The following is a 25,881-nucleotide window of genomic DNA, read 5'->3' on the forward strand; positions in this document are numbered from 1 at the left end:
CAAAGAACAAAGAACAATACAGCACAGGAACAGGCCCTTCGGCCCTCCAAGCCTGCGCCGCTCCCCGGTCCAGGATTGAATCCTGAATCCAGGATCCCCGCCCAATTTTCCAGCCTATCTACATACCAATATCCTATCCACCGAGCTGTCCCTCACAGCTACGATGCGTTGTTCATCACAACCTATTAACTCACCCCCACCCCCCCATTCAAGACCATGTGATCTCCAGGGAGAGGCGAAAACCCAGAGTGAAAACCCCAGGGCCAATATGGGGAAAGAAAAATCTGGGAAATTCCTCTCCGACCCCCTGAGGCGATCGAAACGAGTCCAGGAGATCACACTGGCCCTGATCGGAAAATGCTTCCCAACCCTAGTCATTTCCACTTCCACGAACACCATATGAATTCCCTGCCCCCAAGACAGGTTCCCAACTATCCGCAGTCTCGCTCTGTACTGGCACCAGCAAGGTGATCATAGAATGAAGCCTTGAAACGAGAAACAAGGAACAATTAGCCCGCGCCGCTCCCTGGTCCAAACTAGACCACTCTTTTGTATCCCTTCATTCCCACTCCGTTCATATAGCTGTCTAGATAAGTCTTAAACGTTCCCAGTGTGTCCGCCTCCACCACCTTGCCCGGCAACACATTCCAGGCCCCCATTTCGAGGCTGGGCTCTTGGGAAGCTCTGTTGCTAGCGACAAGTACTCCGAAAATTACAGGTGAACTGACCACAATTTTTCATCTAGACTCTTCAAAGACAGTGCAAAGACCGAAAATTGTCCCAATTAACAATGAGTGACAATTACTTTGAAATAAAGTGATATCAGACAAATCTGAAACTAATAAATGTTTTTAATAACGCAATGATCCTAGTGTTAGTTAAAAAGACAACATCTGCAATTCAAATGCATGTACCTACCAGAGATGGATTTTGATCCATTTTGTAGAGTGAAGAATCTTGCTGGATGGAGGTATGGACTGGAAAACTGTTTCATTTAAACCAATGGTGGCAAATGTCTATTTGATTATTAGAATTGTCTACGGGTTGCTCCCACATTGATCAGCTGATACCCTATTTGGGCACAATGGTCTTTTCTTGTCCCCTAGAATTCTTATGATCATCGAGCCATATGGCACCAGATGAATTTTATAAATACTTCTTGGCTGTTTGATATGGAAAAATAACATGTTTTGTATATCACCCAACAAACAACAAACCCTCAGAAAACTCTGATTATTTTGTTGATTAGGTAACAATAAGATTACACAATGACAATATGATATGCTATAGCGTCCTGTTGAATTGAATAAAATATTATCTGCATGATGTGTTCCATTCTGTTTTATTTTATAAGAAAAGCCTTGTTAGTTATGCTAACAATTTTCTCTTCAATAGGTTGTGAAGAAAAGACCATCAAAAGTGCAATAGAATCTGTGAATCTATAGGTCACTATATATATATTTTGTTCCCTACTATTGTATAAGTAACAACTGCATAAGGCTCCAACAATCCAGCATTTCCTCAATCTAATGTGTCATTTAGTTTCAACATTTCTTGAATAGTGCAGAATTATTGATTAAAATGAAGACTAACACACCATTAATTTGTCTGAAATGTTTTATTTTAATTTTATATGTTATATTTTATATTTCCAATACCCAGGATTTTGTCTTTAATTTATAGTATTTAAGGTAATATTTACGGAAATTATTTGACATGATTATAGCCGTGTGAATTTAATTACAGACAGAAATGATACCTTCATATGGGATAAGCCTACACTCACTGGAATCTACGATTCTACTTGCGACTGCTACCGTAGTGTTTCTTGGGGCTGGTCAGCGTTCATGTCACACAAGCAGCTTCAACGTAGAAGTTTCTTAAAAAATGACGACCTCATTATTTTCATTGAGTTTAATGGTAAAGTAACATTTCCTCTCTTATTTTCTTTTGCTGCTGGTTGTTAATTTTTCTTCAGAGTTCATGATCTTCTTCAGAACTGCTTTTTTTCCCCTGACTGTATCTTCTTCAGTATTAACAATGAGTAACAATTACTTTGATGTAAAGCTCTTGCAGTGATATCAGACAAATACGAAGGTAATAAATGCTTTTAAATAACGTGATGACCCTAGTGTTAGCTAAAAAGGGAACATGTACAAGAGCTTCAATTTCAAATGCATGCACCTATCATGGGTGGATTTTGATCTGTTCTGTAGGGTGAAGAAGATGGAGATATGGACTGGAGAACTGCTTCATTTAAACCAATGAATGGAAAACCAAAAGCACTGCAAATTGGGTGCACTGCTATCTACACTCAATCCTCTAATCTGGCTGTTCTAATGAACAAGATTCTGAGCAGTCACAGGCCATTGCCATTGGACTGTGAGGAAAGGTTGAACAAACTTGGATTGTTTTCATTAGAGTGCCAGAGGATGAGTGGGAGTGGGTTCCTGATAGAGGTTTACAAGATTATGACAGGGTTAGAGAGAATGGATAGCCAGAGTCTTTTTCCCAGGGTCAAAGTCTTTTATACGACTTCCCACAGAACGAGTAAAATAATATTTAATGGCAAAGTCCAACGCTGAACCAGTGTTGGCCGTTGTACTCCCGCTCAGTCTGATACTTCTAATATGAGACTGTAGTTCAGCTTCTGATGAATAAGTGTTTAGATAGAACTCAGCTTCTGTGTCATCAGTGTACTGTGCCGGACCTACTCACACTTTGTCATTTCCAATGGCCATGTTCCGAATGATTCTTGTCATAAAATCACGGACAAAAGGTAAATTTGTGTTTCCAACATTGTCTGATCTATCAATAAGATAGACAGTTACTCAGGAATGAAGATGAGAGGGGGAAAGTTTAAAAGGGTTAAAGGGGCAATTTTTTCACACAGAGAACAAAGAACAAAGAACAATACAGCACAGGAACAGGCCCTTCGGCCCTCCAAGCCCGCGCCGCTCCCCGGTCCAGGATTGAATCCTGAATCCAGGATCCCCGCCCAATTTTCCAGCCTATCTACATACCAATATCCTATCCACCGAGCTGTCCCTCACAGCTACGATGCTTTGTTCATTACAACCTATTAACTCACCCCCACCCCCCCCATTCCAGACCATGTGATCTCCAGGGAGAGGCGAAAACCCAGAGTGAAAAACCCCAGGGCCAATATGGGGAAAAAAAATCTGGGAAATTCCTCTCCGACCCCCTGAGGCGATCGAAACGAGTCCAGGAGATCACAATGGCCCTGATCGGAAAATGCTTCCCAACCCTAGTCATTTCCACTTCCACGAACACCATATGAATTCCCTGCCCCCGAGACAGGTTCCCTTTGTTTAACCCGCAGTCTCGCTCTGTACTGGCACCAGCAAGATGATCATAGAATGAAGCCTTGAAACGAGAAACAAGGAACAATTAGCCCGCGCCGCTCCCTGGTCCAAACTAGACCACTCTTTTGTATCCCTCCATTCCCACTCCGTTCATATGGCTGTCTAGATAAGTCTTAAACGTTCCCAGTGTGTCCGCCTCCACCACCTTGCCCGGCAACACATTCCAGGCCCCCACGACCCTCTGTGTGAAATATGTCCTTCTGATATCTGTGTTAAACCTCCCTCCCTTCACCTTGAACCTATGACCCCTCGTGAACGTCACCACCGACCCGGGGAAAAGCTTCCCACCGTTCACCCTATCTATGCCTTTCATAATTTTATATACCTCTATTAAGTCTCCCCTCATCCTCCGTCTTTCCAAGGAGAACAACCCCAGTTTCCCCAATCTCTCCTCATAACTAAGCCCCTCCACACCAGGCAACATCCTGGTAAACCTCCTCTGTACTCTCTCCAAAGCCTCCACGTCCTTCTGGTAGTGTGGCGACCAGAACTGGACGCAGTATTCCAAATGCGGCCGAACCAACGTTCTATACATCTGCAACATCAGACCCCAACTCTTATACTCTATGCCCCGTCCTATAAAGGCAAGCATGCCATATGCCTTCTTCACCACCTTCTCCACCTGGGACGTCACCTTCAAAGATCTGTGGACTTGCACACCCAGGTCCCTCTGCGTCTCTACACCCTTTATGGTTCTTCCATTTATCGTGTAGCTCCTCCCTACATTATTCCCACCAAAATGCATCACTTCGCATTTATCAGGATTGAACTCCATCTGCCATTTCCTTGCCCAAATTTCCAGCCTATCTATATCCTTCTGTAGCCTCTGACAATGTTCCTCACTATCTGCAAGTCCTGCCAGTTTTGTGTCATCCGCAAACTTACTGATCACCCCAGTTACTCCTTCTTCCAGATCATTTATATAAATCACAAACAGCAGAGGTCCCAATACAGAGCCCTGCGGTACACCACTAGTCACAGGCCTCCAGCCGGAAAAAGACCCTTCCACTACCACCCTCTGTCTTCTATGACCAAGCCAGTTCTCCACCCATCTAGCCACCTCCCCCTTTATCCCATGGGATCCAACCTTTTTCACTAGCCTACCATGAGGGACTTTGTCAAACGTTTTACTAAAGTCCATATAGACAACATCCACGGCCCTTCCTTCGTCAACCATTTTGGTCACTTCTTCAAAAAACACCACCAGGTTAGTGAGGCATGACCTCCCTCTCACAAAACCATGTTGACTATCGTTAATGAGTTTATTCCTTTCTAAATGCGCATACATCCTATCTTTAAGAATCTTCTCCAACAACTTCCCCACCACGGACGTCAAGCTCACCGGCCTATAATTACCCGGGTTATCCTTCCTACCCTTCTTAAATAACGGGACCACATTGGCTATCCTCCAATCCTCTGGGACCTCACCTGTAAGAAGTTTAACAACACCAGGTTAAAGTCCAACAGGTTTATTTGGTAGCAAAAGCCACACAAGCTTTCGAGGCTCTGAGCCCCTTCTTCAGGTGAGTGGGAATTCTGTTCACAAACAGAACTTATAAGACACAGACTCAATTTACATGAATAATGGTTGGAATGCGAATACTTACAACTAATCCAGTCTTTAAGAAACAAAACAATGGGAGTGGAGAGAGCATCAAGACAGGCTAAAAAGATGTGTATTGTCTCCAGACAAGACAGCCAGTGAAACTCTGCAGGTCCACGCAACTGTGGGAGTTACAAATAGTGTGACATAAATTCTGATTCTAGGATCGCATGATAAAGACTCAGGAGGAAAAAAGCAGAAATATTTATGTGAAATAGTGTGACATAAACCCAATATCCCGGTTGAGGCCGTCCTTGTGTGTGCGGAACCTGGCTATCAGTTTCTGCTCCGCGACTCTGCGCTGTCGTGTGTCGCGAAGGCCGCCTTGGAGAACGCTTACCCGAATATCAGAGGCCGAATGCCCGTGACCGCTGAAGTGCTCCCCAACAGGAAGAGAACAGTCTTGCCTGGTGATTGTCGAGCGGTGTTCATTCATCCGTTGTCGCAGCGTCTGCATAGTTTCCCCAATGTACCATGCCTCGGGACATCCTTTCTTGCAGCGTATCAGGTAGACAACGTTGGCCGAGTTGCAAGAGTATGTACCGTGTACCTGGTGGATGGTGTTCTCACGTGAGATGATGGCATCTGTGTCGATGATCCGGCACGTCTTGCAGAGGTTGCTGTGGCAGGGTTGTGTGGTGTCTTGGTCACTGTTCTCCTGAAGGCTGGGTAGTTTGCTGCGGACAATGGTCTGTTTGAGGTTGTGCGGTTGTTTGAAGGCAAGAAGTGGGGGTGTGGGGATGGCCTTGGCGAGATGTTCGTCTTCATCAATGACATGTTGAAGGCTCCGGAGGAGATGCCGTAGCTTCTCCGCTCCGGGGAAGTACTGGACAACGAAGGGTACTCTGTCCACTGTCCACAAAGAGTCGAATTGGACTCCTCCGGAAGGCCGCTGCCCTCGACTTGACATGTATGCCCAAGCCGTCAGGAGGTGCGTCAACACCAAATTCATCAGCCGCACTCACAAGACAGCCCCGAACATCACCCAAGCACAACGTAACGCCATCCACGCTCTCAAGACCAACCGCAACATTGTCATCAAACCAGCAGACAAAGGAGGGGCCATCGTCATACTGAACAGAACGGATTACTGCAAAGAAGTGTACCAACAACTCAACAACGAGGAACACTACAGACAGTTACCTGCAGATCCGACCAAAGAACACACCCGTCAACTCAACACTCTGATCAAGACCTTTGATCCGGACCTTCAGAACACCCTCCGTGCTCTCATCCCACGTACTCCCCGCGTTGGAGATCTCTACTGCCTCCCGAAGATACACAAGGCAAACACACCCGGCCGTCCCATCGTATCGGGCAATGGGACCCTGTGCGAGAACCTCTCCGGCTATGTCGAGGGCATCCTGAAACCCATTGTACAAAGAACCCCCAGCTTTTGTCGCGACACGACGGACTTCCTACAGAAACTCGGCACACATGGAGCAGTTGAACCAGGAGCGCTCCTCGTCACAATGGATGTCTCAGCACTCTACACCAGCATCCCCCATGACGATGGCATTGCTGCAACGGCCTCAGTGCTCAGCGCCAACAACTGCCAGTTTCCAGATGCAATTTTACATCTCATCCGCTTCATCCTGGACCACAATATCTTCACCTTCAACAACCAGTTCTTCATCCAGACACACGGAACAGCCATGGGGACCAAATTTGCACCTCAATATGCCAACATCTTCATGCACAGGTTCGAACAAGACTTCTTCACCGCACAGGACCTTCAACCGGTGCTATACACTAGATACATCGATGACATTTTCTTCCTTTGGACTCATGGTGAACAATCACTGAAACAACTCTATGATGACATCAACAAGTTCCATCCCACCATCAGGCTCACCATAGACTACTCTCCGGAATCGGTTGCATTCTTGGACACGCGCATCTCCATTAAGGACGGTCACCTCAGCACCTCACTGTACCGCAAGCCCACGGATAACCTCACGATGCTCCACTTCTCCAGCTTCCACCCTAAACACGTTAAAGAAGCCATCCCCTACGGACAAGCCCTCCGTATACACAGGATCTGCTCGGATGAGGAGGATCGCAACAGACACCTCCAGACGCTGAAAGATGCCCTCATAAGAACAGGATATGGCGCTAGACTCATTGATCAACAGTTCCAACGCGCCACAGCGAAAAACCGCACCGACCTCCTCAGAAGACAAACACGGGACACAGTGGACAGAGTACCCTTCGTTGTCCAGTACTTCCCCGGAGCGGAGAAGCTACGGCATCTCCTCCGGAGCCTTCAACATGTCATTGATGAAGACGAACATCTCGCCAAGGCCATCCCCACACCCCCACTTCTTGCCTTCAAACAACCGCACAACCTCAAACAGACCATTGTCCGCAGCAAACTACCCAGCCTTCAGGAGAACAGTGACCAAGACACCACACAACCCTGCCACAGCAACCTCTGCAAGACGTGCCGGATCATCGACACAGATGCCATCATCTCACGTGAGAACACCATCCACCAGGTACACGGTACATACTCTTGCAACTCGGCCAACGTTGTCTACCTGATACGCTGCAAGAAAGGATGTCCCGAGGCATGGTACATTGGGGAAACTATGCAGACGCTGCGACAACGGATGAATGAACACCGCTCGACAATCACCAGGCAAGACTGTTCTCTTCCTGTTGGGGAGCACTTCAGCGGTCACGGGCATTCGGCCTCTGATATTCGGGTAAGCGTTCTCCAAGGCGGCCTTCGCGACACACGACAGCGCAGAGTCGCGGAGCAGAAACTGATAGCCAGGTTCCGCACACACAAGGACGGCCTCAACCGGGATATTGGGTTTATGTCACACTATTTCACATAAATATTTCTGCTTTTTTCCTCCTGAGTCTTTATCATGCGATCCTAGAATCAGAATTTATGTCACACTATTTGTAACTCCCACAGTTGCGTGGACCTGCAGAGTTTCACTGGCTGTCTTGTCTGGAGACAATACACATCTTTTTAGCCTGTCTTGATGCTCTCTCCACTCCCATTGTTTTGTTTCTTAAAGACTGGATTAGTTGTAAGTATTCGCATTCCAACCATTATTCATGTAAATTGAGTCTGTGTCTTATAAGTTCTGTTTGTGAACAGAATTCCCACTCACCTGAAGAAGGGGCTCAGAGCCTCGAAAGCTTGTGTGGCTTTTGCTACCAAATAAACCTGTTGGACTTTAACCTGGTGTTGTTAAACTTCTTACTGTGTTTACCCCAGTCCAACGCCGGCATCTCCACATCACCTCACCTGTGTCCAGTGACGAGACAAAGATTTGCGTCAGAGGCCCAACGATTTCACCTCTCGTCTCCCTGAGCAGCTTTGGATAGATTCCATCAGGCCCTGGGGATTTGTCAGTCTTTATATTCTCTAACAAACCTAACACTTCCTCCTTTGTAATGGAGATTTTCTCCAACGGTTCAACACTCCCCTCCGAGACACTCCCAGTCAACACATCCCTCTCCTTTGTGAATACCGACGCAAAGTATTCATTTAGGATCTCCCCTACCTCTTTGGGCTCCAAGCATAAGTCCCCACTTTTGTCCCTGAGAGGTCCGATTTTTTCCCTAACAACCCTTTTGTTCCTAACGTATGAATAAAATGCCTTGGGATTCTCCTTAATCCTGTCTGCCAAGAACATTTCGTGAGGGTGGTGAATGCCTGGAAGCGCTGCTGGAGGAGGTGGTGGAAGCAGATTCTATAACAATGTTCAAGAGGCATCTGCATAGATACATGAATAGGCAGGGAATAGAGGGATATGGACCATATACAGACAACAAAATATTAGATTAGAGAGGTATCTGTGTCGGCACAGACTTGGTAGGCCGATAGGCCTGTACTTGTGCTGTACCGTTCTTTATTCTTTGCAAAATTTACTCTATTTAGTACATTGTATTAAAATGAAATGCACATAACATAGTTCTTTCGACTGTCAGCAGTCACTTTCATGATCTGGTGAGGCAAATATCTGTTGACCTCCAAAAATCCCATGTTAATGCAATGTGTTGCTTTATCAAACACACTTATCAAGTGCGATTCAAAGTTATTATATTATAGTTACCTTTATGTTTGGAATCTCTGAAGGAATACAGAGCTCTGTGCATTGCCAATTAAATGTTAAGAGATGTTAAGAGAGAAACAGCTAATTCAATTTCATAGGGACTATCAAAAACATCTCTCAACAATTAGGCAGAAGACTCAGTGGAATAAGTTACTTCAAAGAGAATTTAGGAAGCATCCATCAGAAAGCTAGGAGTGATATCCATCGATAAATTTTGTTTTTGCTTTGTGCTGTCTACAACTCTGATGCAGCTACTGTGTTGCTGAAGTGACAAGAGATGAAATCTTGGAGAGAGCCCAACATCTCTTTCCTAAGATCACTTCAGATGACTTCATACCTAATTCACTGCACAAATTTCAGAGAGGATTCTGCAAGTTCAGTGAGCAGCACAGGGAGATTGGCCCAGGAGAACATGTGATTTTCATTTTTCCTCAATTTTAATGGACCAAGAATTATTGGTACCATGTCCAATGTCAAAATTATCAAATAATTCGTTTTATGTCAGTGCGAATCTAAAATTGCATCCCAATGACCCAACCTGCAGGATAACGGTGTGACTATTGGCATAGTTTGACAAGTCTTGTTGAATTTTCCTTGTTACTTTGTGGAAACTGGAATGCGCATAAGCAGATAAGGACCATAGCAAATGCTATTTGCATATTAGGAAAATACTTACAGTCATATATAGCCTTTCAAACCTCAGCAGCCTTACACCCAATTAAATACTTTTAAGTGTGATTACTTAGAAATCATAGAAACCCTACAGTACTGAAAGAGGCCATTCGGCCCATCGAGTTTGCGCCGACCACAATCCCACCCAGGCCCTACCCCCATATCCCTACATATTTTACCCGCTAATCCCTCTAATCTACGCAGCCCAGGACACTAAGGGGCAATTTTAGCATGGCCAATCAACCTAACTCGCGCATCTGAACTCGCGGCACGGTAGCACAGTGGTTAGCACTGCTGCTTCACAGCTCCAGGGTCCCGGGTTCGATTCCCGGCTCGGGTCACTGTCTGTGTGGAGTTTGCACATTCTCCTTGTGTCTGCGTGGGTTTCCTCCGGGTGCTCCGGTTTCCTCCCACAGTCCAAAGATGTGCGGGTTAGGTTGATTGGCCAGGTTAAAAATTGCCCCTTAGAGTCCTGAGATGTGTAGGTTAGAGGGATTAGTGGGTAAATATGTGGGGGTAGGGCCTGGGTGGGATTGTGGTCGGTGCAGACTCGATGGGCCGAATGGCCTCCTTCTGCACTGTAGGGTTTCTATGATCATCATTTCTATGATCTTTGGACTGTGGGAGGAAACCGGAGCACCCGGAGGAAACCCACGCAGACACGAGGAGAATGTGCAAACTCCACACAGACAGTGACCCAAGCTGGGAATCGAACCCAGGTCCCTGGAGCTGTGAAGCAGCAGTGCTAACCACTGTGCTACCATGCCGCCCTGTTGTAATTACAAATTTGTCAATCCCTGTTGTAATTACTGTTGTAATATACTGCTGGAGCCTCCTTTAAGCAGCATTCCAGAGCATTTCAGATATATAATCAATGGATATGACTCCTAGCTTTGTGATGGAAGCTTCCTAAGTTCTTCTTGAAGTAACTTATTCCACAGAGTCTTCTGCCTAATTGTCATGAGATGTTTTGCTTAGTGAGTATTGAAAGTTTAGCACGGAATATCCTAACAGGATGATTGGAGGAAGTCCAATCTATTAAGATTATTAACCACATTATCTCATAAAGTTCAGACAATCATCAACTATGAAATTTTAAAGTGGACAATAGCAATTGGTGAGGGGTGCGGAGTCCAATCTTTGCAAGAATCAGCACATTCAAGAGAGAAAACTGAGAGAGAAAAAAGGAGTTAAATTAGACCGCCCCCAAACTTGAGCCTCGCAATCATGGTGCATGAATAAACTGTGTCCATTATGTTGAAATGCAGGCAGCGTGTCAACTTCTTGCTATCTGCTCATTTAATGATTCCTGTGCATTCGCCAAACTATTCGTTAGCTGCACACATTAGCAGGGATTCCAAATTTGTAACTTTCGGGCACCACTTAAAGCTAGACTGCACCTCTTGAAGGAGAGCAGCCTTGTGGCTGGAACTGCTGGAAATTGTGCAGAAAGTGAATCTGTCTGGGAACAGTAAGGAAAGATACAACGTGGGAAAAAATGAGCTTCAGATGCAGAACTCAGTGGAGGAGATGAAGGAAAGAGAGATGCCACTGGTCTATTAGGGGCAGGAGAGTCAAAAGATGTGGAAACACATAGTATGGAGGTCAGTCCCAGAAGTCAAATCCCAAGGACGTAGGGGGCAGTGCCACAAATAGTTCAATCCCTTTATATGAGTGATCAAGGACAGTGAATGCATCTAACAAAGTGCACCACTAATCTCAGTCACTACTCAATTCACCACAGATCCCATCACTCACTACCAACAATCTCTATCAATCTGGCCACATGCATGACATTGCTTTACATCACCTCACTCTCACACAGTTAGCACTTCTGCAAACCTCCCTGCTCTTATATTCTATGCTTCTACTAATAAAGATAAGTTTCCCAAATGCCTTCTTAACTGGCCACCTCGCTCTCCTGCTCTCTTCAGGGATCATTGGATATGTACCCCAAAGTCTCTCTGGTACTCTGTACTTCTTAGCTTTCTACCGTTCATTGTGTATTCCCTTATTTTGTTAGTCTTCCCAAGATGCATCACCTCACATTTTTCAAGGTTAAATTCTATTTGCCATTATTCTGCCCATCTGACCAGCCCATCTATATAGTCCTGAATTCTAAGGCTTTCCTCCTCTCTATTTACCATCTCACCAATTTTTGTGTCATCAGCGAACCTACTGATCATACCTCTTATTTTCACTTCTAGATCATTAATGTACACTATAAACAGCAAGGATCCCAGCACTGATCCCTGCATTACACCACTGGACAGAGGATTCAGGTCACAAAAACAACCTTTGACCATCATCCTCTGCCTCCTGACACTAAGTCAATTTTGGATCCAATTTGCCAAATTGCTCTGGATCCCATGAGCTCTTACCACAAGGTTCCATGTGGAACCTTGTCAAAAACCTTACTGAAGTCCATGCAGACTGCATCAACTGTGTTGCCCTCTCTGCACACTAGAGACCTCCTTGAAAAATTTAATCAAATTTGTTAGACATGATTTCCCCTTGACAAAGCCATGCTAACTATCCTTGATTAATCCTTGCCTCTCCAAGTGGAGATTAATTCTTTTCCTCAGTATTTTTCTCAATACTTTCCCTACCACTGAGGTTAGACTCATTGGCCTGTTGTAACTGGCTTTTCCCTACTTCCCTTCTTGAATATTGGTACCACATTAGTTGTGTTCCAGTCCTCCAACACCTCGCCTGTGGCCAGAGAGGATTTGAAAATTCGGGTCAGCCCCTACAATCTCCTGCCTTGCCTCACATAGCAGCCTAGGATATATCTCATCTGGGCCTGGGGAATTACCCACTTTTAAGCCCACTAAAACCATTAATCCCTCCTCCCTCTCAATGTTAATTTGTTCAATTATTCACAGTTCCCCTCCCTGCTTTCTATATCTACATCGTCCTTCTCCATAGTGATGCAAAATATTTATTTAATACCTTACCTATGTCTTCCGGCTCCACACACAGATTTTTACTTTGGTCCCTAATGGGCCCTTCTCTTTCCTTACTAACCCTCTTGCCCTTAATATACATCCAAAACTGGGATTTTCCTTTATTTTGCCCACCAGTAATTTTTCATGTCCACTCTTCTAATTTATTTTTTAATTACCCCCCTGCACTTTTTATACTCTTCTAGGGCATCCACAGTTTTGAGCCCCCAGTATCTGCCATAAGCCTCCCTTTTTTCCCTATCCAGCCTGAAGATTCTATAACCTGGAATACTGAGCCCCCAGTCCTGCCCTTCCCTCAACTATGTCCCTGTAATAGCAATAATATCACATTCCCATGTGTTAATCAACACCCCCAAATCATCTGTCTTACCTGCAAAATACTTTGAATTTAGATAAGTGCCACCCAGCCTTGCCATATTTCCTTGTGCCTTAATATGTCTACCTTAGACCATAAGACCACAAGACATAGGAGCGGAAGTAAGGCCATTCGGCCCATCGAGTCCACTCCACCATTCAATCATGGTTGATTTCAACTCCATTTACCCGCTCTCTCCCCATAGCCCTTAATTCCTCGAGAAATCAAGAATTTATCAATTTCTGTCTTGAAGACGCTCAACGTCTCGGCCTCCACAGCCCTCTGTGGCAATGAATTCCACAGACCCACCACTCTCTGGCTGAAGAAATTTCTCCTCATCTCTGTTCTAAAGTGACTCCCTTTTATTCTAAGGCTGTGCCCCCGCGTCCTAGTCTCCCCTGTTAATGGAAACAACTTCCCTACGTCCATCCTATCTAAGCCGTTCATTATCTTGTAAGTTTCTATCAGATCTCCCCTCAACCTCCTAAACTCCAATGAATATAATCCCACGATCCTCAGACGTTCATCGTATGTCAGGCCTACCATTCCTGGGATCATCCGTGTGAATCTCCGCTGGACCCGCTCCAGTGCCAGTATGTCCTTCCTGAGGTGTGGGGCCCAAAATTGCTCACAGTACTCCAAATGGGGCCTAACCAGTGCTTTATAAAGCCTCAGAAGTACATCCCTGCTTTTGTATTCCAAGCCTCTTGAGATAAATGACAACATTACATTTGCTTTCTTAATTACGGACTCAACCTGCAAGTTTACCTTCAGAGAATCCTGGACTAGGACTCCCAAGTCCCTTTGCACTTTAGCATTATGAATTTTGTCACCGTTTAGAAAATAGTCCATGCCTCTATTCTTTTTTCCAAAGTGTACGACCTCGCACTTGCCCACGTTGAATTTCATCAGCCACTTCTTGGACCACTCTCCTAAACTGTCTAAATCTTCCTGCAGCCTCCCCACCTCCTCAATACTACCTGCCCCTCCACCTATCTTTGTATCATCGGCAAACTTGGCCAGAATGCTCCCAGTCCCGTCATCTAGATCGTTAATATATAAAGAGAACAGCTGTGGCCCCAACACTGAACCCTGCGGGACACCACTTGTCACCGGTTGCCATTCTGAGAAAGAACCTTTTATCCCAACTCTCTGCTTTCTGTCTGATAGCCAATCGTCAATCCATGTTAGTACCTTGCCTCGAATACCATGGGCCCTTATTTTACTCAGCAGTCTCCCGTGAGGCACCTTGTCAAAGGCCTTTTGGAAGTCAAGATAGATAACATCCATTGGCTCTCCTTGGTCTAACCTATTTGTTATCTCTTCAAAGAACTCTAACAGGTTTGTCACTCCACCTTCACTCCACCTTCCAGACTGATTGTGTTTTTCTTCTATATTTGGTGGTGCATTACCTGTATAAGTCAGAATGGTTGTACCTGAACCTCCACTCTGTAACCCAACCCCCTGCCAAATTAGTTTAAACCCACCCCAATAGCACTAGCAACCCTCTCTGCAAGGATGTTGGTCCCATTCTGGTTCAGGTAGAACCATTCTGACTTATACAGGTCCCACCTTCCCCAGAAACAGACCCAATGATCCAGGAAACTAAAGCCTGCCCTCCTGCATCATTTCTTCAGCCACGCATTCATCTGCTCTATCCTCCTATTCCTCCACTCACTGGCACGTAGCACTGGGAGTAATCCAGAGATTACAACCTTTGAGATCCTGCTTTTCAATCTGTTACCTACCTCTCTAAATTCTTGTTGCCGGACCTCATCCCTCTTTCTACCCATGTTGTTGGTACCAATGTGAACTATGACCTTTGACTGTTCACCCTTACCCTGCCCTATTTCATTACAGCAATGACTACACTTCAAAACAATGTCATTGGCTTTGGGATACCCAGAGATCATGAAAGGCACAATGTAGATGCAAATTCTCTCCTTTGTTAAAATAATAAACAGAGGAATGGTATGGAAGGTGTCATGCGCTAATATCGCAAACAATTTTGAGCCCCTGAAATTAAAATTAAATGTAATAAAGCACAACATATAATGGTTTCAGCATTTGAGATCTTGAAAGTTTGGCAGTTCTTTAGCTGTATTGTGTTGATATTCTCTGTCATGCAATGAAGAGTTGTTGATGAAGAAATGAGATTCTCTTTATGGTCCTCATTACTATGCAGAGGCTCTTGATGGCTAGTATACACGTTGATTATTTTTAGTCTTACATGGGGGCGTGAGCATCACCAGCAAGGGCAGTATTTATTGCCCATTATTTGATAATAATTTGCACTCTTATCAAACTGTGCAACCCGTTTGCTGGATTTATTATTTTTTTAAAGATCTGACTCCGCTGATTAATACCGAAGTTCCAATTCGCCCCACAAAAGTTAATGAGAGACATCGGCGAGCAGTGGAGCCTGCTGCATATGTACAAGAGCAACAGCCTCGGAGCCCTCTCAAAGATCGGTGTGATCCGGGATATTGCCTGAATGGTGGCGTGTGTGTTATAGCAAATGGGAAATCAAGTTGCAGGTAGGCGTATTTTCCTGAAGTTATTCTGAGGGAGGGAAATCATTGCTATCTCACTTCAGTTATAGCATAACATTTATTACACATTGGGCTGTAAATTCTGGGCTCCACAGCATCGAATATGAGGGTAGCCTAAAGATGTGCTGAGGAATCCCTGTCTGAACTTTCCAGGTAGGCATTTATGTGGCAATTGTCCAGAAGAGTTAATTTCCCCTGGACAATTGCACTGCACCGTGAACCATCTGACAAAGTGATTTAAATTGCTAACTTTGGATGGTCCCACCAGGGCTACACTAATAGATCCACAGAAAATGTTAGGAGAAATAAAAGCTCTTCTAACTTCTGCATCTCTATTTTAAATACCCAGACCGACCCCTGTACGGGACTCCTCCACACTTCCCAGTCCCCAAGTGCCAACCCACCTCCCTTGACTAATCATCCTCCCCACCACTGTGTTGCCTATCCTTTGGCCCTTGTGGGATTCCCCAACCTGCTGACCCGACTCTCATCACTGACCCAACCCAACCCAACCTTTATCATCTTATCATACTATGAGTATTGAAATACAGCATGCTAGGAATAATGTGAATACAGATTCTCGGACTTGGTTATTATGGCTCCAAATAGTTTGAGCTTCGGTAATGGACAGTGATATTGTTCACTATTCTTTTTCAGATGCGCCTCGACTCAAACACACCTGTACTTCGGTGAGCACTGTGAGAGAGCTCAGATTCATGGTTCCCTCTTTGGGGTAATGATTGGAGCAACTGCAGGGGTGATAGCATTGGCCATTGCTATTATTAGCATAATTACAAAAACACGTATTTGATATTAAACAAAGCATAAAGTTGGCTGATCAGAAACCTACTTCACAAATAAATCAGAAACATTTTAGTGATTCTTATATTTTGTAAGATCTACTGAGGGAATCATAGCTTTATGAGTATATAATAATTCTATAAAGTTTGGACTGGTGTCAATGACTAATCACATTAAGCATTATTATTTCTTCTGGTGGAAATAATTACCATACATACTTAAGCACAGGATGAATGACTATCCAGAATTGACACCTACTTACCAGCCAGAAGTACTCCCAGAAATAACCTATCACCCTTATAGAAATTACTGGAGATCCTGCCTTTTGTAGAAAACAGTAGCATTTCAAATGCTGATTTAATAATGAGATTTCAAGAATCTATTCAAATATTGTCTTTGATGGGTAGAAAGATCTTTACTTGATTCAAATTTTGGCAAATTTCAAATTAGAACCTCGATCTACTGCTATACTTCCCTTTCAAGTGCTTATTTTGTTCCAACTTCCACTCTACCATTCCCATGTCTCAGGCCATTTGTTGCCCTCAGATACCTGCTCCACCATTTTGTGCTCTCAGACTCCCATTCTGTCACTGCTGTATCTCTCAGGATCGTAGCCTACTGCTCCTTCATTGTACTTGTGGACATTGGTGGCTGTGCATGAAACAATCAGTATACATTAAAAGCAGATTTGCGAGTCTGAAGACAAATTGTCTTCCCTGTGTCTTTTTTCTCTTCACGAAGGAAGATTGGGAGGGGATTCAGTAGAAATGTCTAAAATAATGAAGCCTTTGGGCAAATCGGACCCAAGTAGGCTTCGCTGCTCCATAGAGAATTGAAACACATGGTGGAGAACCTGGCCTGCCCCGTTCCCAATTCGTGGATGCTAAATCGGTGATTGGGAAGTAGATTTTGGACTGCAATTAGGGTGGTAAGGTTTCCCCAGTCTGGTTTTTAGCCAGTCTGGTCACTGCACTGGTATTGGATGGCTATATATCCAGTATTTTGACCTTTAGTCAGCTTACCTCAGTACAGAGCCAGCAGGGGCCTGTGCTCATTCTTTTACCCACCTGCAGCAGCCTTAATATGATGGAGATGCAGAAAAGTTTAATTTTTCATCCTTTTTTCTGACCCCCACACCCCCTCCTGTCACATCTTGAACAGAGCTGAATCTCCATACGTGATTATGTCACCCTCCGATGTGATGATGGCATCCTCCGTGCTTCACCATTGGTGTCCAATATTAAAAACAGAAAATGCTGGAAATACTCAGCAGGTCAGGCAGTCTTAATGGCGAGAGAACCTCAGAACTGTGAAAAGTTGGAATGGTAATAGGTTTTGAGCAAGAAGGGAAAGGGAAAAGGACAAAAGAAGGCCTGTGATAGGGTGAAAGACAGGAGAAGCTGATTGACAGAAATGTTAGTCTTCTAGGGCCAAAAGAATGGTGATGGAGCAAGAAAAATCAAGGAAAGAAAATATGTATCCAGAGCAGGGGTATTGTTGACTGAAATTGAAAATAAGAGAAAAACTGAGACAAACAAAGAACAAAGAAAATTACAGCACAGGAACAGGCCCTTCGGCCCTCCAAGCCTGCACTGACCATGCTGCCGGACTTAACTAAAACCCCCTACCCTTCCGGGGACCAAATCCCTCTATTTCTATCCTATTCATGTACTTGTCAAGTCGCCCCTTAAAAGTCACTACCGTATCCGCTTCCATTACCTCCCCCGGTAACGAGTTCCAGGCACCCACTACTTTCTGTGTAAAAAATCTGCCTCGTACATCTCCTTTAAACCTTGTCCCTCGCACCTTAAACCTATGCCCCCTAGTAATTGACTCTTCCACCCTGGGAAAAAGCTTCTGACTATCCACTCTGTCCATGCCTCTCATAATCTTGTAGACTTCTATTAGGTCTCCCCTCAACCTCCTCCCCCCAGTGAGAACAAACCAAATTTCTCCAACCTCTCCTCATAGCTAATGCCCTCCATACCAGGCAACATCCTGGTAAATCTTTTCTGTACTCTCTCCAAAGCCTCCACATCCTTCTGGTGGTGTGGCGACCAGAATTGAACACTAAATTCCAAGTGCAGCCTAACTAAGGTTCTATAAAGCTGCAACATGACTTGCCAATTTTTAAACTCAATACCCTGGCCAATGAAGGCAAGCATGCCATATGCCTTCTTGACTATCTTCTCCACCTGCATCGCCACTTTCAGTGACGTGTGTACCTGTACACCCAGATCCCTTTGCCTATCAATACTCTTAAGGGTTCTGCCATTTACTGTACATTTCCTATCTGTATTAGACTTTCCAAAATACATTAGCTCACATTTGTCTGGATTAAACTCCATCTGCCATCTTTCCGCCCAAGTCTCCAACTGATCTATATCCTGCTGTATCCTCTGATGGTCCTCATCGCTATCCGCAAATCCACCAACCTTTGTGTCGTCCGCAAACTCACTAATCAATCCAGTTACATTTTCCTCCAAATCATTTATATATATTACAAACAGCAAAGGCCCCAGCACTGATTCCTGAGGAACACCACTTGTCACAGCCCTCCATTCAGAAACACACTCTTCCACTGCTACCCTCTGTAAAGGAGAAGAAACAAAACGGGCAGAGAGATTATAGCTGAAATTGTCGAACTCTATGTTGAGTCCGGAAAGCTGTAAAGTGCCTAACTGAAGAGTGAGGTGCTGTTCCTCAAGTGTCCGCTATTAGTGACCCTTGGTACTGGCCACACTGCAGCAATGTCCCATGTCTGAACCCTATCCGCAGCATGTAACTGCCAAATTGGAAGCTAGTGACTTCCAAATGCCCAGCACACCTGCCTGAAACAGACCAAAGAAGGACTCAAGAGCACAAGAACTAGGAGTAGGATTCGACCACAGGACCCACTGAGCTTGCACCACCATTCAACACGATCATGGCTGATCTTGAGCTTCAACTCCATTCCCTACTTGCCTTTCACAAAGTTTGTCCATACCGGCCTTAAATGTAATCACTGATGGAGAATCCACAACCCTCTGGGGTAGAGAATTATAAAGATTCGTAGCCCCTTGAGTGAAATAATTTCTCCTCATCTCAATCCTAAATGATTGGCCGCCTATCCTGAGACTGTGCCCCTGTGTTTTAAACACTACAACCAGTGAAAACAATCTCTCAGCAGCTAACTTATTAAGCCCCTTCAGAACTTTGTAGCTTTCAATGAAATCACTTCTCACTCTTCTGAACTCCAAGAATATAAGGTAGTTTACAACCTCCTCACCAGGGACAGATTTAGTCACCTTTGCTGTTTTGCCTCCAATGTGAGCATATTCTTTAATAAATATGGAGACCAAAACTGCACACAGTACTCCAAATGCGGTCTCACTGAAACCCTGGATAATTTTAGCAAAAGTAATAAAAGCCTCATGAATATGCTCATTTGGGGCCAATTGCTCAGTCTAGAGCTCCACTGTCAAATTCATCAGGAGCTAGGTAGAGTAAATGTCACACTTACACTGCTGACATTTTCCAGGCCTACTCAGCATCTAGGAGGAGTACATTTGCTAATCATGTATCTACAAAGAGGAATGTGGGCACCGCCAACCAGGCTCGACCAACCTATGCCCCTGTTCATCTCACCTTCCCATGCCGCAAGCTGGCAAATGTTGGGCTAACAATCTGGGCATCTCATTCCAGGTAATTCTCCGATTTCTTCGCACTACGGATCATATGGGGTGGCATATTGACACAGTGGTTAGCACTGCTGCCTCACAGCGCCAGGGACCCAGGTTCAATTCCGGCCTCGGGTCACTGTTTATGTGGAGTCTGCACGTTCTCCCATTCTGCGTGGGTTTCCTACGGGTGCTCCGGTTTCCTCCCACACTCCAAAGATGTGCAGGTTAGGTTGATTGGCCTTATCAAATTGCCCCTTTGTGTCAGGGGGACTAGCAGGGTAAATACGTGGGGTTACGGGGATAGGGCCTGGGTGGGATTGTGGTCGGTGCAGACTCGATGGGCTGAATGCTTTTGCATTGTAGGGATTCTATGATATTAATGAATTAAGGGCAATGGAAGAAAAAGACAATGTGGGCAATTTAAAAAACAAATTGTAGGTAATTACTTGGAGCGGCAAGCACAGTGGTTAGCACTGCTGCCTCACACACCAGGTACCCGGGTTCGATTCCTGGCTTGGGTGATTGTGCGGAGTCTGCACATTCTCCATATGTCTGCGTGGGTTTCCTCCGGATGCTCTGGTTTCCTCCCACAGTTTGAAAGACATGCTGGTTAGGTGCATTGGCTGTGTTAAATTCTCCCTCGGTGTACCCGAACAGGTGGCGGCGGAGTGTGGCGACTGTAACTTCATTGCAGTGTTAATGTCAGCTTACTTGTGACAATAATAAATAAACTTAAACTTTAAGGAAGAGATTACATGCAGGGAAGGGAGAAATACATTTTAGGGAGTTTTAGGAATTATATTAGAGGTTTTAACAGCAGAAGGGATTACAAAATGTGCCAAAGAAAGATTTATGGAAAGGTGGACTGAAAATCTTTTACACCCCAAAAACTGTTAACAGTGATATACTAATCTCCGTGAAAGTAAAATATCAGTCATTAATGTGTGTTGACTATTCAACATGCTGCTGGCATTGTGTGCAGTAAACCTGGATCAGCAGATCCAAGGTTTAAAGAGAGGCCAACAGTAATGTTGGAGTTAGAGAAACCAAAATGTATGAGAAATGCTGGAGAGTCCATACGGAATGTGTACAGCTGGGCTAATGTGTTTGCTGCATGCAGTGCCATCCATTTCAACAACTCATGATTCCACCCACTTGACCTTCACTCACGAGAGCAGGGAACAGTTTTTCACCTTCTATGCAAGTATCTTCACTATATAATGCTTTTCGTTGCAGAGGTCTCTGCAGAATGAATTGTTGTTTAAACTCTTGATCTTAACGTATGTAAATCAGTTTGAAATTTGTTAAAATAAAGGTGTGTTTGAACAGACTAAAGAGAGAGCTGTTTTGCTTCAGAGTAAGTCAGTAAATCTATCATTCTGTGGGCCAAGCAGGTCAGGGAGATCCCTTGCTTGACTTGTGGTCTTAGCTCAGTTAGCTCATTTTAATTGGGGTGGTTGCAGGGAGTGCGACAATTGTACACAACATCTTTTAGCTAGGAATTGGAACAAATAAAGCATAAGCTAGGATCCTGCACCATTGGAACAAGTCTGGAAACTCATCTGTCCAGATTTCCTCTGCTGCCAAAATAAACAGGGTCAAGAAAAGGTCCAAAAACATAGGTGTAGAAGTTTCCGATGGTTTTACAGAGTGTCAGTTTCAGTGAAAAGATCAGCATGTAGTTCTCCAGCTGCACAGCCGAGTTTTCTTTCCAGATTCTCTGGCAATCTGGGCACAGGGAATGTGGGGGCATGGTTTCTGCTGTCACTCTGGTGGGATCATCTTTAAAGGTGCCCTGATCAGCTTTGATTAGAAACATTCTCCCCATCTCCATGGACACGGGGGAACTCCTGCGAGCATTGGGGCATCACCCCCATCCCGTTCCACACAAGTATCGGGGGAACCCTCCCCCCAAGCATCGGGGCAACACCTCCTTCCCCCACACAAATAAGGGGACCCACCTCACTGGGGCTCCTGAGAGGGCCCATTATAGCACACTTCCCCGGCACTGCATATTTACTTACTTTGGACTCAATTTTCACTTAGAATTATAAAATCATAGAATCCTTACAGTACAGAATGAAGCCATTCGGCCCATCGAGTCTGTACTAACCACAATCCCACCCAAACCCTATTCCCGTAACCCCACACATTTACCCTGCTAATCCTCCTGACACTAGGGTCAATTTAGCATGGCCAATCAACCTAACCCACACATTTTTAGATTTCTACTCTATATGAATGTATCTGCATGTGTTTTGCCAGTTTCTTCCTTGTTATTTTAGTAGTTAACAAACTCACTCTATCTTTAATTCAATAAAGCAGAGTAAAATTGGTTCCTTTTTAAGACATATGTATATTGGGAAATGGTATCTGCAAGAAGGGGTCCTTCTTAGATTAAATCTTGTTGCTACCAGCAGACAGGGTTGAATAAAGACAGGGAGCTAGGTCATTCTTCCTCACCCCGGTTTGTAAGAATCTGGGGGTATCCCAGCCAGACAAACCAAGGGGTTTTGTCCAGATCAACAATCTTGGAGAGGCTCAGCCGGGGAATGGGTGTAACAGTAGAAAACTAAAATAATTGATTGCCTATGTTCCACCAAGATACAGCTGTTTCCAATTTTAAGTTGCTCTTCAGAGCAGTTGGAAAAGACATGTTGTAGGTTAAGCCTTCTTTGCCTTGCACTGCCTGCCCCACTGCAATGTGCCCTCCCCTTTGCATTGATTCTTCCTGAGCTCTTGAGCTCTGGTATTAGTCATGAGCCACAGTCAGCAGGACATAACCTTGGTCCCCCATATCTCTGGAGTCTTGTCTGGTCAAACAAAACTGGTACAGGCACACTGACAGCTTTCAGAAACTATTGCAAACAAATGCTTTTATTTGTAACCATTTTTATTTAATACATTTAATTTGGCAAGAATCTTCTGCTATGTATAACAAAAGAGAAAGCAAATCATGACAGGTTATTAACTCATTGTTACTTAATAGAATGTTAAATGTTGCAAGCATGAAACATTGTTTATTTGTTCTAATCATTTGAATGTTACTACACTACTGAAGCACGCACATCTGCACATCTATGAAATATCTGATATACTTTAGATATAATATTGAAAGTTTTTACTTTATTAACCTGTTCATTGGGTCGTGAACAAAGCCCAGTCCATCATGCGAACCAGCCTCCCATCCATTGACACTCTCTATACTTCCTGCTGCTTCGGAAAAGCAGCCAGCATAATCAAGGACCCCACGCACTCCGGTCATACTCTATCCCACCTTCTTCTATCGGGAAAAAGACACAAAAGTCTGAGGTCACGTACCAACCGACTCAAAAACAAGTTCTTCCTTGCTGCCATCAGACTTTTGAATGGACTTACCTTGCATTAAGTTGATCTTTCTCTACACCCTAGCTATGACTGTAACACTACATTCTGCACTCTCTCCTTTCCTTCCCTATGTACAGTATGCTTTATTTGTATAGCGCGCAAGTATTAGCATACTTTTCACTGTATGCTAATACATGTGACAATAATAAATCAAATCACTGATTTGTAAAGAGTAAGAAACAGTAAGATAGACTGTTTTCATATCCCAAGTTGTTAAAATAATCTAGTATTTTTCATAATAACTTTACATCAGTTTTGTGTAATCTAAATTCCATGCCAGCAAAATACCACACCAAACCTAGATCTGATTCTGCTTTCACACTGATGTTTCAATTCAATTTGTATTTCTTCATTCTGGGCTGTTGATTTGCAAATTATTTACCTTTCTCACGATTTACTCTGACACAAATAATGATAGATTGAAATGAGGCTGGTGGAGTACGAAAATAGGCATAAAAGTTTGAAGTTGGCCAGATGCCTTCTTTTATCCCTTGAACAAGAACCAATTCCATGTCGGCTAATCTTAAATCGAAGTTGTGTAGGCCTCCGATGCCCTCTTGAGACTAGAAATGGAATTTCTTATTAAAGTTTTGCTTTATTCGAGAATTAACTGAGCTTTGAAAGAATTTGGTTTAGCTTTCATCCACTGCGATACCAATAATATAACATGCAGTGCATACTCTTAACTTCAATTAAAACTCAGGTCCAATGGTAATGGTTATCTAATCCGGTAGTTTTAATGGAGAATATTGGTGATTTTTTTAATGGAATTACTGAATTGGTTTCTGGTTCAACATCATAAATTTCAGTCCTGCAATTTGTCCTCCAATAAAAGAGAATCAAAAATGTTGGGATGATTCTCTGGAGCTGCTAGCCCCAGCCGGGAATCCCGATGGCCCATTGAATTGGGGGAGAGGGTCAAATTGGGATTCTCGCTTGGTGTCAAGCCCATTGTGAATCTCCCAGCCCGCTATGCCTGGACATATCAAGTTCTCGCTCACTCTGGTGACTCAAGGTCCCACTCAAGGGACCTGGGAGTTGGGGGGAAGGGGTTGACCTCGAAGATCTCCCTCAGGATGGGGATGGGGTCTCATTGCTTGACTTCTCTCTTAGGAAATCACTCTTAGGATGGCGATTTCAGGCACCTTTCTGGTAAAATTCTTTATTATTTTCTAAGTTCTGTAAAGTCTTTGAAATGGCCTAGTCACATTAATATCCATGCCCCCTGAACATCTGGAAGCCTTCAAAATCACAGCAACACTCTATTCTACAGTAGGGATTGCCCATTTCTTGGATTTTAGAAACCTCTGGTGTTAGCTGAGCTCTTTGAAGTGCTTTGATTGACAGCTTCACTAGTGAACTCCCCTTGTTTCATCAGCCCAGCTACTCTGAAACCTCCAAGAGGTTCTTTGATTGACAGGAGCTGTCAGTTTCACTAGGGAGATCCCGATGCTTTCTCTCATAAGCCCCAGCTGCTTTGAAAAGTTTTTGAAGTGCTTTGATTGATAGGAGCTGTCAGTTTCACTAAAACCTCCTTGAAGTGCTTTGATGGACAGTTTGCCTTCCAATGATTAGCTGAGATTGGTAATTTGTGCTATTGTATATCTGTCTATTTAATTATACACAAACTCAAAACCCTAGTGCCACACAGCTGCTCCTGTACTTGGGTACAATTTTAGGACTGCACCTCATTCTATTATCATGGGTCTGTGTGGAAGATAAAACCATGGAGATGCAGTTCAATTGGAGAGAACTACAGGTTTGATTCAGTGATATCACATATTATAAATGTACATTGTGTGTAATACCTACTGAGTTTTATAATGAACTAAATTTTTGGGGAGCTATTCAGTTACAGTTTTGAATACGTTTTTCTGGGATATTCCTGCAGTTGAAACTGTTAGAAGTGATTCCATAATTATAAATCACAAAGATTGGTTTCATTAAATATCTAAGATCAAATGCTTCCTCCATTAATGTGAGACCGTGTCCTTTTGCCTTCAGTTCCTCTCTGGACTATTCCTGAATGTCAGCTGAACAGTTGATCGCTAATTCAGGAGTTTTATATGCCTGGCGAGTTTGGCCTGGTGTGATTCACATTGGAGGGTCGGGGGGGGGGGGGGGGGGGGGTGGAACACACACACAGCTCATTGAAATGAGTTCAATTGGGCGTAATTAGCGCTTCCAGCACCAATGGGAATCACTCCAATTTTGCTGCAGGCAAGAATGGAATCGGGAGAAACGCATGTCATCCTTTTCCATAACAAATCAAACTATTAGCAAATAATTAAAATATAAGCTTTCACTCCAACAGATGATTCTACCCCAATATAGATAAGAGATTCTTTAACTGTTCAGGAATGTCATCAGCGGTTTTCCTTCAGTTTATATTTTAACTTCCATTTACTATTATCCCAGACA

General features: G+C 44.0%; 1 protein-coding gene across 1 annotated transcript in view; it reads left to right on the forward strand.

Moving 5' to 3' along the window:
• Positions 1–17,943, forward strand: part of LOC144494145 (meprin A subunit alpha-like) — a 43,967-nt gene extending 26,024 nt beyond the window's left edge. The window contains exons 12-14 of the mRNA XM_078213743.1: positions 1,747–1,920; positions 15,403–15,595; positions 16,268–17,943. Coding sequence (XP_078069869.1) covers positions 1,747–1,920; positions 15,403–15,595; positions 16,268–16,421 — 521 coding nt within the window. The 3' untranslated portion in view covers positions 16,422–17,943. The remainder of the gene's footprint in view (positions 1–1,746; positions 1,921–15,402; positions 15,596–16,267) is intronic.
• Positions 17,944–25,881: the final 7,938 nt, after the last annotated feature.

Source organism: Mustelus asterias, chromosome 5, assembly GCF_964213995.1.
Source record: "Mustelus asterias chromosome 5, sMusAst1.hap1.1, whole genome shotgun sequence".
Lineage (NCBI taxonomy): Eukaryota > Metazoa > Chordata > Chondrichthyes > Carcharhiniformes > Triakidae > Mustelus > Mustelus asterias.